Source organism: Eleutherodactylus coqui, chromosome 10 (assembly GCF_035609145.1).
Source record: "Eleutherodactylus coqui strain aEleCoq1 chromosome 10, aEleCoq1.hap1, whole genome shotgun sequence".
In the NCBI taxonomy this organism is placed as follows: Eukaryota; Metazoa; Chordata; class Amphibia; order Anura; family Eleutherodactylidae; genus Eleutherodactylus; species Eleutherodactylus coqui.
Genome location: NC_089846.1, coordinates 56,133,232 through 56,151,242, shown reverse-complemented (window position 1 = coordinate 56,151,242; position 18,011 = coordinate 56,133,232). Strand labels below are relative to the sequence as shown.

The window sequence follows — 18,011 nt, the reverse complement described above, 5'->3', positions numbered from 1 at the left end:
AAAATGGCAAGACTAAACAGGTAGAGAAACACTAACCTACACTGAAAATAAGAGTATGTATGACATCCTAAGTAAAAAGAGCCCACTGTATGTTCAGGATACTCTAATTGTGTTTCCAAAGTAAAGTTAACTGTATGAACGGGATCGGAGATAGGTGTTTAATCGGTTTTTATTAAAAGAAAAGGTGTAAATTAAAGAAATACAAACTCATCCTGGAGATAAAGTACAATAATCCTGGTGCATAAGAACAAAGAATCCTGGTACATAAGAAAACCCCTGTAGCCCCCTCCATGCGTCCACCCAAAATCAAAAGGTTGTGGATAAGTGTGAAGGCATCTATGAAAAAGTCTCATATGACACTACATGTGAATCCACCATCTTGGGTCAAAATTATAACTCATCAAGCAAGTGGTAACTTGTCATCGCAATGTGAAAAGATCAGAGAGACCTTTCTTAACCACATCAGATTCAGCCATACTGACCTAAATGTATCAGAGCACCATTAGCATCACATTTTGTCAGTTGCTCTTTTAATGGGTTATATCACAATTGGAAGTTATCCTTTATCCACAACATATAGGATAACTTGCCGATCGTGGGGGTTTTATGGCTGAGATCTCCAACAGTCTTGAGAATGGAGGTTCTGTGTCCCCTGTCCCCATTCTTCTTGATGCAGGGTCACTACACCCCCCATGGTGAGGAGGAGACTGAATGGAGCATTAGTTGGGCAAGCGGCACTAGCATTCCAATATCTTTCAAAGGCAACACGGAGATACTTGAGCAGGTGCTGCTTGGCAATTTCCATCAGCCCCATTGAAATGAATGGAGCATCGACCACACATTCTTGGCCAGCACTTCATTCACAGTGACGTCACAGCGGGGGAGAACAACCAGTGCAGTGACAAGCAAGAGGAACATGAGAGTCCCGTTCTCGAGATTGACAGTGGTCTCGGCGGTGAGACCCCCCACGATCAGCAAGTTATTCCCTATCCAGTGGATAGGGGATAACTTCTAATGTTGATACAACCCCTTTAAGAAGTTATAATTTCTGTTGATTGCCGCATTGAGCTTCTTTTAAGTAAAATTTAGTGGTGTATAACTTCTTGTGTTGACTTTCTTCATTCATGTCATTCAAGTATCTGGTGTCTTCTGCTTTTTGCAAATGATACGGAACCCAACACTATGACAACTATGACAAGGATGACGGCCAGACAGGCAACGATCACTGTCCCATTAGAAGGATGAAGAGGAACACGGCTTAGATTTTCATAATTACCTGAAATCCCTGCATTGAGAAAACACAAAGTATTATTAAGTGTATCAGAGATTAAGTGAGTCCATCAATGTGTATACATATAACATCAAGGGGTAGGGAAGAAAACTCTTAGCATCTTAAAGGAGTTGTCCTATATAAACTATTGTGTAGTTGAATACAGCCCATAATTATGTTTTTTTTTGTTTACACTTATGAAAAAAAGGTTTCTATCCCCAGATATTCCAGGACTCAAGTTAGAATAGCGCCACCTGCTGTTTCTACTGAACAGCCTTTCTGTGTCCGGTCCACCTCAGTAAATGCTTCAAGGTGGTCACACCTACTCAGTTTAGCCTTTATGCAGAGGAGCAAAGAGAGAAGCAAGACTAATATTCTAAAATTATGTCCGCAGATATTCCAGGACTAATGTTAGAAAAGTGCTGCACCCCTTTCCCCGAGAGGTAATGATCATTCTGTTAAGCATTGTTGGGATCAGGGGATGCAAAGGAGACAAGAGAAGGAGCTTCTATACATTATCTCACTATATATAAGTCATGGCTATTCACGACTAGAGCTGAGCGAGCACGCTCGGTTAAGGCAGTTACTCGAGCAAGCATCTCGCGGGGGGGGGGGGGGGGGGGGGGAGTGAGAGGACGCAATTTTTTTTACGTGGCCAGAAATTGTTTATATGAAGGAATACATTGGAATCCAAAGCTTCGAGTTGGTCGCGATTTTTGCATTTTTGTTTATGCGGCTAAATACCTACATAAATATGGTCGTCTGAATAAGCCCTGAGGAACATTAGCAGAAGCATGAGTGTATGACTGCCTAGGTTTGATCTTCTTCCCTTCGTGAATACTAGAACCAAATTTCATGGTACAACACTGTTGGAAATAATCCAATACTGTTACTTCTGGACTGAAATTGCTACTTATGTTGGATAGAGAGTAGAGATGAGCGTGCATACTCGCTAAGAGCAATTACACGAGCGGGCATTGTCCTTAGCGAATACCTACCCGCTCGGCAGAAAAGATTCAGGTGCCGGCGGGGGGCAGGGAGTGGCAGGGGAGAGCGCGCGGGAGGGGGGACGGTGGGGAGATCTCTCTCTCCCTCTCTCCCCCTCGCTCCCCCCTGCTCACTCCCGCAAGTCACCTCTCACCCGCGCCGGCACCCGAATCTTTTCTTCCGAGCCGGCAGGTACTCGCTAAGGACAATACTCACTCAAGTAATAGCCCTTAGTGAGTATACTCGCTCATCTCTAATAGAGAGCACAAATACTCCATTTATTACTCTATTCCAGCGCTTAAGCTGTAAGACGGACCTCGCTTGTGAAGTATCCTCTAGTTATTGATAAGGCAAAGCTGTGGAGGCAGTTTTGACAGAATTGATTACTTTTCTTTGGCTGCAGCTAGTTCTGATTTATCATAATCAACCCATGTGCTTATTTTTACGTTATGGGTTCATTAGTGAAAAGTAATATTCACTTAGCAATATTTTTAACTTTAACATATACTTGGACCACTGGGGAGGTCAAGGCATCACCCACCACATTCTGACCAATAAGCCAATGGAAATAAAAGCTTGAGAATCCCATCTGATCACCTGTCCCATGCACATCGTAGAAATAGAAACAGAAGGGAGCAAAATATTTGGCATCGGTTAAAATCTGCCTCGTTGCACAATGAGTAGTATTTGTCTGTAAAGGGCCAGTTCTAATTATGATATTTATAAGTGGTATATAATAGTTTAGTCCACTTACTCCATTCCTGCGTAGATTCGTGCAGCATACTCCTGTGGTTGACCCTACAGGTGTAAACAGAATCATCCACAGACGTGGCATTGAAGGATAAGGAGGTTAGATATGTCAAGCCGGGAATCGGCAGGGTCACCCTTTCCATCATCTCCTCCGACATCTGTTGTCTATTCTTGTACCACATTATGAAGATGTCCTTTGGGTAATGTTCATACACCCGGCAGTAGACCCTGACCTCACCATTGTCTATAGGGATCTGTGTCACTTTCACAACCGGTGTCTCTGTAAGAGGAAAGACAAGAATTTATGCTTACTAGTTTAATGCCGTTTCCTAACTACAAGTTAGGCCCCTTGTACGCTACAGTATTTGGGGCCTTGGCAATCCACAGATAGCACAAGGCCCCATAATAGGTCTATGAGGTTATGCACATCGACATCATGGCATATCCTATTACCATTCATTTCATGGACTAGAAATAGGGCATGCCAATGCATGTCAGTGTACTTCCTTCGTATGCCCGAGACTCTTGGGTGCCCCTTGCAATCACACAGCTAGTGTGCATCTAGCTTTAAAATGCTTTCTCTCCATAGACACCCCCTTTAACATGACAGCCATTGCAGTGATCAGCTGATCATCGTGGGTTTAGCTCCCACCACTCTAGTACAACAGCTGATTGTGTTGGGGAAAAAATTGGCTGGCTACAATAAAGTCATGGCTACAATGCGCCACAAAGCACTGCTACATGCACGTCACACACACGCAGCACTGCTACATGCACATCATACACACACAGCTCTGCTATGTTGCTTTTGCATATGAGCTGCATGCAGGGGCGTAGCTAAAGGCTCTTGGGCCGGGGTGCAAAAGTTTATCTTGTTGAGCCCCCAACCTCTCTTAACCCTTTAATGCAGAGCAGAACTTGAAGCTCCTGGGCGCCAATGCAAAACCTGTAACAGGGCCCCCAACTACAATGCTCTATTCATAGTACTGGGCTCCCTATATGGAGAAGAGAGGCCTTATGGGTCCCCCAAGGCTCCTGGGCTCAGGTGCAACCACATTTTTTGCATCCCCTATAGTTACACCAGTGGCTGAATGTGATTTACGAACTTCAGCAGCTCACTGAGGAGACATGTTCACTCATTGCTTTTGTATATGAGCTGCATGTGTTTTTTTACGAACTTCAGCTGGTGGCTGAGGTGAAATCGTGGCTTGTCGCTGTGTCATGTAAGCTGCATTAGCTTCACGGCAACACTGAACCCTCTGCGGTGACATGTTTGCACGACAGTGACGGTTTGTTTCAACACTGGACAACGGTTGACTATTAGATGACGGCTGGACTGGTGTTGGTGGCATCAGCACTTGAGATGACATGATATCATGTTCAGGAGATGTGGAGATAGTGGTGGAGGACTATGTTACAATGTTGTTGGTCAATATGCACTGCCAGCTATGTATGTGGACATTTGTGAGATATCACTTATTGGAGTCTCCACACAAGTGTGCAACAGTCTGACAACCAGGTACAAACTGGCATACTGAGTACTGCTGTATCTATAGCAACTGAGGCCACAGGGTTTGTGGGGGATGTATTCTGCCCATAATTCCTCATTCAGTGCAGGAGGATAAAGGACCTGTGAGGATGCCACCGTCATGTGATCAGGGGGCGGAGCTAAGAGTCGGCAACTGACATCACAGGTGTTGTCAGGCTCTGCATATAACTCGCACGTCACACGTACACACACGGACTAACGGACAAGTGGTCGTTAGTAGTTTGATATAGCTGATAAGGTTGAAAAAAGTACATTAGGTTCTAAATTCCAAACTATAATGGTCAATGTGCTCAATAAAGGACAAGAATGGTACAACTGTTTTCTTGTTGTTAGTTCAACATTGTTTGTCTATATGTGTGACTTGGATAATAATCCATCCACATTGTATTAGTAATCAATGCAGAAATTCAGGAAGACTATGGCCTCCTGCAGACTACCAGCTCGGATCCCGCTGCGAGAATTCTCACAGTGGAATGTGAGCCGTGCCCCTGCAGTGACCACCGTGGCTCACCCTGCTCTGGCATCTCCTCCTCTTGGGCAGCAACCGGCACATGCACAGGGCAGAATCGGCGCATCCGTAGTGACGCTTCTATGCAGGCCTCTGCGAGACTCGAATAGAAATAGAACATGCCGCAATTTGTTTACCGCGCGGGGTTTCACGCGGTCAAATCGCAGCTATCTACATAGGATTGCATTATCTAATGCAATCCTATGGCAGCAGGCACGGGCAGAATTTCTAAGGGAAATCCCGCCGCAAAATTTTCACCCGTGTGCAGGAGGCCTATTTCTTGCAACTGCATATCTGTTAGTCTCTCTTTGTAACTTGTTTTTCATTTCCATTGGAGGTATACAGTACATCAGTTAGGCTGGCTGCACACGGCAGGGCTAGATTCTGCATGCAGAATCCTGCAGTGGAATCCGGCCTGTCAGCAGCGGTGTCCGCGCGTACCTGTTCTTTAAGTCTTCACTCTGTACTGCGGATGGTCCTCTTTTTCCCGCAAAATACGCAATCTTTCCGCAATAACATTGCGGAAGGGCAGCACATCGGACGGCTTCCATTGACTTCAATTTTTTCTCCGCTTGCGGAAACCGCAAGAAAGAATTAATTTCCCATAGCATACTATGGGAGCTATTTGCTGTGGATCTGCGGTGCGGACGCCCGCCACAAATATCCGGCTGTGGGCAGGAGCCCTTACTGTATAAGCACACAGTGACATATGTCGACAATTGTCTCCCATGATAAGCATTATTTATGATGTCCCTCTGTATAGGGAACAGTCGTAGATATAATATGGTGGTAAAGGAGGGACCTACAAGACGTCACACATACTGTAGTCTAGTCTAACCCATGGAAGTCTGCCATACCTTTCCTATTAAATGTGGAGTTTCCCAATGCCAGCAGTTCGGTGATATGTGGTATACAAACATTCACCAACAGGTATCGGTTTTTTTCTAATACAGTTGTATTGGCATTGAGAATCTGTGTAAATCTCTCAGCCTCCGGTGCCTCTGATGTCCACTTTGTGGTCTCCACATTGAAAGACAAAAATGGATTTCCATCGTAATGATAATTGCATGAAGCCTGGATTGTGCCATTATCATATAGCGCACAACCTTCGAGACTCTGTAGAATGTGGTATCCTTCAGACAGGAAAAATAGGTAAAAATAATCTGGTTATTAAATTAGTCTATGAAAGCAAAGAGGAATTATGCGTGGTCCATTCACTGGATAATGCCATTTTTTTAAATATACGTTATATATTAACCTTTTCCAATCCAATTTCTATCCTGGTTTTCCTAGGGGGCTTACTCTTTTTCTGCTGTTATACAACGGCGCTATCTGCTGGCTAAAGCCAGTACTGCATGAGGTGACACGTTGGATAGACTCAGACAGCAGAGAGGCTGGCAATATACAGTAAGAGAACCCTGACGGATGTCTTCCAACATTGGAGCTGTACAGCCTTAAATTATATTGTCTACAGAGGTCAGACAGTGGATTGGAAAGGGTTAATTCCTTTCAAGAGCTCTGCAAACAGGTGCAATATAAAAAATTCTTATAAAAGCCTAAAAGACAGCTTTGATAGCGTCCATACAGCATTAAGCTGAAGTGCTGGAATGATTTAAATGCTGCTTACCCTCTGTGTGGTTTAGATAATATTGGATGCTGTTTAGAGCATTTTGCAGTTTTCTCTGTTGTAAATAAAAATTTTTACTTGCATCATATAAAGTTGAATATGGACTTTTAAACCAGGGAACTCTACGTTCTACCACTTCATTTTCACTGTCATACCACAGAAGAGTGATGTCATCAAGAGTCTTTGTCATTGTGTATGTAAATATGCCAGTGCTCTGATCCTTGGTTGCAGTCATGTAGAAATAATGACTGTGGATACCTGTAAGTGAGAACATGAAACATTCAGAGGTTGTAGCTATACAGAAATCACATTGCTCATATTTTACATCACTTATACTGGTGACTGGGGTTTTCAGAAACATGGGGTTCTACCATCTGAAGCATCTATGACTAACCATAGGCCGACCACTTCTCCATTAAAAAAGGGTTTTCTTGGATTCCAATATTGATGACCTATCCTAGGATAGGTCATCAATATCTGATGTATGGGGCTGCACCACTCAGAACCCCGCTGATCAGATGATTGAAGAGACTGCAGTGCTTGGATTCATTCGTCATGTGGTCTTTCAACATCTCAGTCCCAATCTTGTGAATAGGGTTGAGCTGCTATACCAGACATAGCCACTATGAAATATACAGTGCTCTGATTGGCAAGCAGTGAAGAGATTATGACCCTCAGCTGAGCGCCATGGCCTCTTCAAACAGCTGATCAGCAGGCATCTTGAGTAGCAGTCCTGCACTGATCAAATATTGATGACCCATCTAAGGATAGGGCATGAATATTGCAGTCCCAGAAAACCACTTTAAAATCAATGCAACATAGGCACAACAATATTCGTATTCGGGAGCTAAGTGAGGAGGTGGAGACAGCACAATTAGAGCAGTGGGGACAAAAATGCTTTGGAGAGTTCTTACAAAATTCAACAGAGGAGCCTATCCAACTAGACCGGATTCACAGATCCTTGAGACTGAAACCCTCCAACCCCTCTTGCCCTAGAGACATAATTTCCCGTATCCATTTTTATAAAAAAATGGAGGCTATTTTAAGGGCAATATGAGAAAAACGCTCTATTACGTTTAAGACTAATATGTTTACTGTTCTTCCTGATCTTCCTGATTTTACTTGCGCAAAGCTCTGTGCCCATTATTGACAGCCTTAAAAGAGGAGATAATCTATGACTAGGGGTACTCCTTCCATCATGTAGCCAGGCATGACAGCAAATCTGCTGTATTTAAGACTTTAGGAAATCTCCATTAGTTTTTGGCCATGTTTGAGATGTTCATGATTATGGTCCTAGATTGGCCGAAACCATCTAGTCCTCCCATTCTACCACCTAGAGAGAAATGGCAACCTCAGACCTAATGCATGAGGCAACATCAAAGGAGCCCTTTCTTCTCAAACCCAAAGGACATATGGGTTTATTTTTTGGGGATTCTTCACTCTGTGGGCTATTTCAGTTATGGAAGATTTCCCTTCTGCTGAGAATGGACACTGAAGAAGACTGAAGAAGACCCTGGTGAGTTTGTATCTGGAGGTTATTATATCCCAAAACCAAAGATTTTAGTTTTTACTCTCCAGTGCACAATACCTATAGCAGGTTAGATTTCTTTCCAAATCTCATAGTCTTTTAGATAGAGACCCAGGATGTTCTATGGATGCTTTCTTGTGCTCTGACTACACTCCGGTGTATGGGATCTATGGTTGCCGGGGAAGGGAAACCAGGGGTTGTACATTGAATTTAAACGGCAATCTACTGAGGGATGCAGTTTGTTGGCAGACGTTATAAAATAATTTTGTAGCTGATCACCAATCAGATTCTACACCTACTACTATACAATGGGAGGCGGTAAAATGTGTTATTAGGGGCCTACTTATTTTCACGGCACGCAGCTGGAGGAGGATAGATCTTGTAAGCTATCTCAATTACTTCAAACATTGGGAATACAAGAGGCATCAAATAAATCACACTCCTCTGCTGTTTTAAAGGCAGATATATCATCTCTTAGACATCAAATCCTTTCACTTCTCAATCAAAAATTGTTATGCCTCAGAGGCAAATTACCTGCAGCATTCTATGAATATGGTGACAAATGTGGGAGATAGCTAGCTAGGGCAATGCATCCAGTTTATCGTAATCTCATATCTTCTCTATCAATTCCTCCACTGTTGCGATAGTTCTGGGATCTGTTCTTTTCTAGTAATCTGGTTCAGGTCTTATATTTGGATCTCTCCATCTTCTGGCTCTGGTGGGACTGGTATTACATAAGACTTGCTTGGTCTCACCTGTGGGTAATTTGGGAGGACTCTTAAACCTGGTCTTGTGCTTAGTTCATTGCTGATTAATTCAGTCTCCCTCTGACTGGTAGAAGTTAGTGTTTGGTGCTGGGTCTCCTGTTTTCCTGATTCTTCACAAAGCTAAACATTGAGGTTGCTATTGTTCATATCTTGGTTTTCTCCTCTCCCATGTAGGGTTTGCTAATTGCCAAGGTACTTGGTTAGATTCGCCCTTGTAAGGGCAGGTAATCTGTGTAAAGGCAGGTCCCCTTCCTGGGTAAAGGGTTTATAGGGACAGTGTTTTCCTGGTGTCAGCTTTCTTTATTGTTTAACTCTGTTTTGTGTGCAGTAGTGGTCTGTTTATTCACAGCCTGTAAGTCTTTTAGGTTTTCACATCTAGTGCGTCCTGATTGGACGTGACACCCACTAACAGAATGGTGCACTCAAGATTAATTTTGCTCATATTATTCATATTTATATAATATCTTGGCCTCATCCAATATCCTGGAGCGAAAGAAGATCGAGCACAGAGAACAGAAGCCGAGACCCACCATCAATATCACCTTCACCGACATTAACACCTACCCCATATTCCAGCGTGTCCCAGGTCAGCAGCCAGCCCTCCATTCCCCAGCAATGGGAGTAGTAAAAAAAATACCATCCCAACCAACCACAAGCACAGAGCTTGAATGCAAGTGTTGCATATCTGCTTGCAATGGAAATGCTGCTTTTCAGGCTAGTGGACACCGACACCTTCCGAAACGTGATGCTCTGTGCTAACCCACAGTGCCAGATGCTCAGCCACAATTTCTTTGCCCAAAAAGCTGTCCTTGCCCTGCACCGCCATGTGAGTGATAATGTGTAACAGGTGGTGAAGAATGCTGCCAGTGGCTAGGTGCACAACCACGGGCACGTGGTCCAGCGAGCATGGTCAGGGCATTTACATGTTCTTAACACACTGGATCAATGTCTCCTCCACATCTTCAGACCACCTTCTAACACCCTCCACATTGGAACAAATATCCATATGTGACAAAATCTGACCTCCATACATCAGCGCACGTGGTAAACACTAAAATGCTGTCCTAAAACTCACATTCTAATGCCAGGTAAGGTCATGTGGGACAATGGAACCAACCGGGATGATTTAGTGAATCTTGCATTGAGTATGGGGTTGGACCAGATAACCCTTGAGGTTCCTTCCAACTTTATGATTTTATGAATCAGTGCTGAAAAAGGGCAGGAAACTGTGCTTACACTTTCGGCATTCACCTCTTGTGTGGCAGAGGTGCAATAACAGTTCGTGTTACCACCCGACTGTCCTATCTGTGATGTGTCTACACAGTGGAATTCCATGTTTTAAAGGCTAAGCCAGTAGTAGAGAGCAATTACGCAGTATCAGATTGTGTATGCCATTAGCAGACACTGTATGGAGGTTGGTCACTTGACACCTGTGGACGCCTTTGAGGAAGCAACCAAAATGGTCAGTCATAATGATGCAATGATTAGTATGACCACCCCTGTTGTCTGTCTGCTGGAACAGACTTTGCAGAACCTCAGGGACAATGATGTGTTGTTGTCGCAGGAAGAGGAGGAGGAAGGGATACCAAACTCCCAACTGTCTTACCAGTCCGCCATTACTCAATACTGCAGAGAGGGTGGTTTTGGACAAGTATGGAGGAGGTCTTCTCCAACATGTTTCTCCACCCATGGGAGAAGTATAGAGGAGGAAGAAGAGGAGGGAGATAATAGAGAATTGGTATTGGTTCATATGTGCAGACTATGTCTGTCAGCAGTCACCCCTCCCCCCAATCTTGAGTTGAGTTGAGTGGCTGCACATTAGTTGGCACATGACCATTTAGCTCCTCCATATTGCAATCTGGCTTTCTGCATTCTACTAGAGCAGTGATGGCTAACCTTTTAGAGACCGAGTGCCCAAAATGCAACCCACAACCCACTTATTTATCGCAAAGTCCCAACATATCAGGGGGCGGGGCTTATCACGACTTATTATTTTACCCCCGTTGTTCTAAAAAAGGACAGGGCCGCTTCAAAATAGACAGTGTGCAGATTTTCACTGCTTTTTGGATGCATAAATACTGCAGAATGTCCTCAGCGGAAATCTCTGAAAAATTCTGCAGCATTTCCGCATCCAAAAAAAAGTCAAAATATGCGCGCTGTCTATTTTGAAACAGCCCTACTCATTTCTCCCACACGTAAACATACCCCAGTGATAATAGTGACCCCCTTCAGCGACCCTAGCGGTAATAGTGACCCCCCCACAGCGCCCCCCAGTAGCAATGGTGACACCCCACACAGCGGTCCCCAGTAGTAATGGTGACACCCCACACAGCGGTCCCCAGTAGTAATGGTGACACCGCACACAACGGTCCCCAGTAGTAATGGTGACACCCCACACAGCGGTCCCCAGTAGTAATGGTGACACCCTACACAGCGGTCCCCAGTAGTAATGGTGACACCCCACACAGCGGCCGCCAGTAGTAATGGTGACACCCCACACAGTGGCCGCCAGTAGTAATGGTGACACTTTACACAGCGGCCCCCAGGAGTAATGGTGACACCCCACACAGCTGCCCCCAGTAGTAATGGTGACACCCCACACAGCGGCCCTCAGTAGTAATGGTGACGCCCCACACAGTGGCTCCCAGTAGTAATGGTGACGCCCCACACAGCGGCCCCCAGTAGTAATGGTGACGCCCCAAACAGTGGCCCCAGTAGTAATAGTGACATCCCCTCCTCCGCATGGAAGCTCTGCTGCTCCTCTGCTCGGCGTTGCTGCTCGAGCATGATCCCGGTACACACTGTGATGTCAGTGTGCTGCCTGGACGCATCCTCCTCTGCTCTTGCAGAACCAAGTAGGAGATGTCAGGGGAGGGGAAGGATCCAGGCTGCATACTGATGTCACAGTGAGCTTTGGGATCAGCGCCGCTAGCAGCATTGCTGAGTGCATTGCCAGCATGGAGGGCTCTGTGTGCCACAGGTTTGCCACCACTGTACTAGGGTATATGGCGATTGAGCTCGCCCTGCAGTTTATTAGGTGGTCCGTATTTGGCTTCTTTTTCTGTGAGTTATGTCTTTGTACATTTTTTTCTCTCACCTCTGTGATTTTAATTTAATTAGTGAGATAGCGTAGGTTCTGACGTACGCGTGGTGCCCCTGCTGCAGCCCGTCAGTTTACAAGTTTTAGCCAAAATACAAACTAACACCTGCATTTATCAGTGTTTTTTGCATGCAGTGTTCTACAGATGCTGGGGGAGCCTGGGGTGCCCTGCCAGTGTGGCGCACTGTGGTGATGCGGGGCAATTCACTGCATTGCCAGTAGGGGTTGTATTCGTGTATGGTGTGGTGCACTTATCTATGGCTGGCATCCTTGGTATCAGTTCACATGTGCAGACTATGTCTGTAAGCAGTCACCCATCCCCCCCATCTGGGTTGAATTGAGTGGCTGCACATTATTCTGCACATAAACATTTAGCTCCTCCATATTTCATCGGACTTTCTGCATACTACCAGGGTATATGATGATTGAAAAAGACAAAGTTTCAGCTCTATGTACAAAATATGCTTCATTTCCTTTATAGACAGGACATCCCATGGCACAGAAAACTGGTTTCTACCGACAAGACCCCTTGTCGGTAGAAATGTGTCTTCTGTACTATGGGATGTCCTGTCTATAAAGGAAATGAAGCATATTTTGTACCTGGAGCTGACCCTTTGTCGTGTTTGATGTCTACAATTGCCGTTCAGGATGTACGGCTGTGTCTAATGCTCCATACATATATGCACGCATGACCCTGGATTTTCCCGTTATAGAAGAGGTGAGCTGACCATTTCTTTTCTTTTTACATTATATGATGATTGAGCCTGCCCTGCAATTTATCAGTGGTGATAAATTGTTTGGATAAAGTGGCTTCTTTTTCTGTGAGTTATCACTCCCTTTTAAGAAGTTTTACCTTCCTTGAGAGGCCCAAACACATATAGTTTCTTTGATCTACAGATTGTTACTGGGTAAACAGACAGAGGTCTACAGTCTTGGAAGGGTCGGAGCTTGGGAGGAAGAGATGGGTAGATCATTTTCTGGAGAACTCTGGGCCAACACTTTTACATTGACACAAAATATCGGTTTCTAGTAGATTACAAGAACTTAATTATAAAATTTTATCTTAATGGTATAGGACCCCTACTAAATTTCATAAGATATTCCCATCGGTTTTGGACCTATACTGGAGGTGTTCAATGCTTTACAGATGGTGGGACTATCCACTTATAGCCCTGTTGTGGCAGGACATCTCAGCATTATACGTATAAAACATTATGTTTGTCCCCGACCAACATCACTCCAGAGATTGTTCTCCTCTTCATGTTCCTGGACTCTATATCTAGGATCAAAAAAGTTCCTTTGAGACATTTTATAATGGCTATGCGACTGTTTATTCCCAGATTCTGGAAACAAAGTGGCTCTATATTGAGGGTGGTGGGGATCAAGGCTCTGGCTTCATTTAGGCATATGGAGGAACTCAGATTTTTAGAACTTGATGAAGTTTCCTCTAGTTTTAATTCCACTTAGGCTGTGTGGTCAGATTTTAGGGATTCACCTACTTTCTCCAGTTGGTTAACAAGTGGTAACTTCCAATCCTAGAACTCTAATTAGTAAGGAACGAGGGTCTGGACACCTAAGGTGGCTCCACACCACCACCTATTGTTTTCTGATTTCTCCTCTTCTTCTTCTAGTCTTAAAGGGGTTGTCCCACCGCACAAACTTTTTTTCCCATTAATGCCCTGTAGAGTAAAAGCATCATACACTACAGCATTACACATAAAAATCGATATTCTACTAACCTTTTTATTCCTTTTATTCCCCTTATAAAGCTGACCTGAGGATTTTGTCAAAGATGGCGTCGCCCGGGTAGTTCCCATGATGCACTGCTCTCTCTCTCCTCAGCGTGCGCGCTCCTGATGACGTCGGTCACATGACTGGAAGACTGCCGTCATAATGGAGACGCAGGCTGTCATGGGAAGAGCGATATCAGGCTGTGACAGCCCGATATAGCTCTCTCCCTCCGCGGGTCCCTTCACTGATTTGAATGGAGCCGCCCGGCCCTATTCAAAGCAATGGTAGAGCAGGGAGTGCAGTGCGATCTCCTGCTACTGCTCTGACAGCTGTAGCAGGAGATTCCTTCATCTCCCCGGCAGGTCCTCTCATCACTGGACACTGTGACAGAACTGTCACATCATTGTCACAGTATCCAGTGATGAGGGGACATGCCGGGGAGATGAAGGAATCTCCTGCTACAGCTGTCAGAGCAGCAGCAGGAGATCGCAATCTCTTGCGATCCTCTGCCATTGAAAGTAATTGAAAGTGAAAGTAACACAAAACATGCCCCCCATACACACATGCCACCTCAACAGTGTCCCCCCCAAAGTGCCCCTTCCCCACAGTGCCCCCACACACTTTCCCCCCCCAGTGTCCCTCCACAGTGCCTCCTCAAAGAGCCCCATGCTACACAGTGCCCCCACACACATGCACCCTCCACAGTGCCCCCCCAAAAGTGCCCCTCCCTCAAAAGTGCGGCACGCGAGACAGTGCCCCCTCCAAAGTGCCCCTCGCCCAACAATGCCCCCACACATGCCCATCCCCCATAGTGCCCCCCCAGTGTCCCTCCACATTGCCCCCCCCAGTGCCCCCCCCCCCCCGAAAGTGCCCTCGTCACACAATGCCCCCACACACATGCACCCCCCACAGTGTCCCCCCTGTGCCCCTCCCCCCACTGTGCCTCCCCCCCACACATGCCCCCCCCCATGGTGCTCCCCCCACACATGCCCCCCACGGTGCTCCCCCCCCACAGAGTGCCCACACACAAGTACACTGACAGCAGCCTCCGCCCCTCCTCCTCACAAGTACAATGACAACTATATATAGATAACACAGCTCACCTCCTCTCCTCCCTGCACAGGCAGGATTACACCGTGTGTGATAAAGCCTATGTGACAGCACCCCCATGGCGACAATCCAATCTATGTGACTCCACCCCCCCTCTGCCAGCAACCCGACCTCCACTTTGGCAGCCCCAAAACACCTTCCCCCCCTGCCGGCAAGCCAACCTCCACTTTTACCTTTGACATCCCCAACACCCACCACCCCACCCCACCTGCCCTGCTGGCACCCCGACCTCCACTTTGACAGCCCCAACACCCCCCTTCCCCGCCGGCGCATCGACCTCCACTCTTACGCCCACCCCCACACCCTCCCAGCTGGCAAGTCAACCTCCAGCTTGACAGCCCCAACAACCTCCCCACAACCCGACCTGCAGTTTGACAGCACCCCTCCTCCCCACAACCCGGCCTGCAGTTTGACAGCACCCCCCCCACAACCCGACCTGCAGTTTGACAGGACCCCACACACACACACACACCGGCAAGCTGACCCCCACTTTGACAGTCCCTCCCCCTCCGATCGCACCCCGACCTGCAGTTTGACAGCAACACCCCCACCACCACCACCGGCAAGCCAACCTACAGTTTGACAGCCCCCCCGAGCCCCCTCCGGATCACAGCAACACATTGACAGCTCCCAGGTTACACTCACCCTCTGCCGCTTGACAGTTGGACATCGCTGGACACTTGTAATCCTCACCATGGCAGACCTGAAATGAAGAGAGCTACTGCGCATGCACGAAGAATACCAGGCTCGTCCACGGAGGGAGGATCTCTACTGCGCATGCTCGACTCCTGGAGAAGCCGGCTGGAAGAATTAGTCGGATCCAAGGGCAACGGAATCGTCAACACGGGTGGGGGGCACTCCGGGCACCCCTACCCTGTAGGTAAGTATATAACTTCTGTATGGCCAATTTACAATGCACAATGTATGTTACAAAGTGCATTGTAATGGCCATACAGAAGTGCAGACACCCACTTCTCACAATGGGACAACCCCCTTTAAACTTAAACTACTATTGCTCCTCCTACGTACTGCTGCTACCACTTTCTTTCTCTTCTATCAACAGTTCAATGCAAGTTTTTATTCTTTTGTATTTCTACACTGGTGATAAAGCACTTCCTTGTTAATAAGCTGAATACATTACTGTAATGTATCATGCCTATTGGAAGATTATTCCACTTTATTTCTCTGATGAGCTACGTAATCAGTCTTTTCTGTATTTATATCTGTGAATGTGAGAAATTTCTGAATAAAGTTTTTTTGAACCATAAAAACTAATGCAACATGCATCTACTAGGAACTATTTTGGAATTACTATTCTCATCCCTGGCGGTGTGCACACCTAACGTTATGCTTTAGGTTGGCCTCACTTACAGGATGTCACTGTCCAGATGCATTCCCCAGCCAGTCTCAGCGCAGAAGAACCAAGGCCCCTTGTAGCAGCTTTTGGGGCTTCTGTCCTCTCTGCAGACCGTTTTACCTTTACTACACAATGCCCACAGTAGACTCAATGCAGCTCCTGCTGCTTCTCTCTCCCAGATGCTGAGCTCTCCGCACTCTCGGTAGTGCGTCCCACTGTATTTGCTACCTGCTTGCAGCAGCTGCTCTGCAGACTATTGCGCTTTCCAAATGGGTCGCCAGTAGAAATTTTTATGTCCCAAGAATTAGCCAATCATCCAGCATCTTTTAGGCATGCTCAGTTCTACTATGCTGCAATTTGCCGCAGATCATTATGGCACATCTCATAGTCCATCACCATAGCAACCATTTAACCCTGCAGGGGAGCCCCTTACAAGGGCACCACCATTTTCCCAACAGGTCCACAATTAATATGGGGTGGATAGACCTGTGGAATCAAAAAATTGATATAACAAACGATCCCCCCCAAAAAGTAGTAATATAAAGGCTAATTCCCCATATATAAGACATAATATATTCCGTGAATGAATAAATGTTTCTGTAAAATGAAAAATCCTAATCGTATAAATGAAGCACGAAATACTATAAATTATGATATTAAGAAAAAAAGTGCAAATACAACAAATACACAAATTACAAAAAAGGTTTAGTAACAAAATATGACATCCATCTTTACCAAATCCCATGATAAGAGCTAGGGATGCTGCCGGGGCGAAAAAGAATATAGCCAAAATAAATTTAAAAAAAAAATTGCACAGGTATATATTCGCTGAAATATACAAAGTCAATATCAAACATAAATGAAGATGATCACAACTAGAGATGAGCGAACGTACTCGTTTAGGGCAATTACTCGATCGAGCATCGCTTTTTTCGAGTAACTGCCTAATCGGGCAAAAAGATTCGGGGGCGCCGGGGGTGAGCGGGGGGTTGTGGTGGGGAGTGGGGGAGGGGGGGGGAGAGAGAGAGAGAGCTCATCTCTAATCACAGAGGTTCCTAGCATGATAATCTTTGGATTATTGGACACACGAATAAATAAACGCATTTACAAATTCTAAAGCAGTGTGAACATCCGCAAAACCCCACATCATAGTGAAGAACATTTTCAATCAAATGTTCGGTAACAGATGTGATGGCAGTATCGGACATAAATGCAAGTATTCCTCAAACACGAAAAAATCTCACATATTCATCAAAGCACATCAATCGAATCAATGATAACGGTCCTCCAGAAGAGAATCAATGCCCTGGCAATCATTGTATATTAAATACTGAACTGCAATCCCCATGCAAATACAGGTAAAATATATGTAAAGGCAATATCAAGCCTGAATGTGGATAATCACAACATACAATTGTCATGCATAAACCTTAAAGCCACGTAGTAACACGGAAATATTTGATATATTTGGCATATGGGGAAAGAGATGAAAAATAAATTATATAATACTAATAATGATACTCCTAACTTAACCCCTTAACGACTGCCCATATGTCTTTTAATGGCGGCCGTAAAGGGGCTTTGTTCTGTAGCACCATCTTTTGATGGCAGCTGCATTAGAAGCCTGGCGCGGGTCTTCCATGAGAGAGAGTGTGGGTGCTCAGCTGCTGGGTGACAGCTTGGCACTAACTAACAGTGGGGACCGAAGAAACATTTGATCCCCACTG

General features: G+C 45.6%; 1 protein-coding gene across 1 annotated transcript; it reads right to left on the bottom strand.

The window, feature by feature from the left end:
• Positions 1-1,127: 1,127 nt before the first annotated feature.
• LOC136581051 (major histocompatibility complex class I-related gene protein-like) lies at positions 1,128-15,608 on the bottom strand. The gene is made up of 5 exons (XM_066582043.1): positions 15,573-15,608; positions 6,692-6,949; positions 5,922-6,197; positions 3,012-3,287; positions 1,128-1,285 (listed from the first exon to the last, which is right to left on the bottom strand). Exons 1-5 carry the CDS (start codon positions 15,595-15,597, stop codon positions 1,128-1,130), a joined length of 993 nt encoding a protein of 330 aa, XP_066438140.1. The 5' UTR covers positions 15,598-15,608.
• Positions 15,609-18,011: the final 2,403 nt, after the last annotated feature.

Coding starts and splice junctions, on each gene's coding strand:
- LOC136581051 (XM_066582043.1), bottom strand. CDS start 15,597: ATGTCCAACTGTCAAGCGGCAGAGG. Junction 6,950..15,572: donor CAACTGTCAAGCGGCAGAGG/GTGAGTGTAACC, acceptor TCTCACTTACAG/GTATCCACAGTCATTATTTC. Junction 1,286..3,011: donor CGAATCTACGCAGGAATGGA/GTAAGTGGACTA, acceptor TTCTCAATGCAG/GGATTTCAGGTAATTATGAA.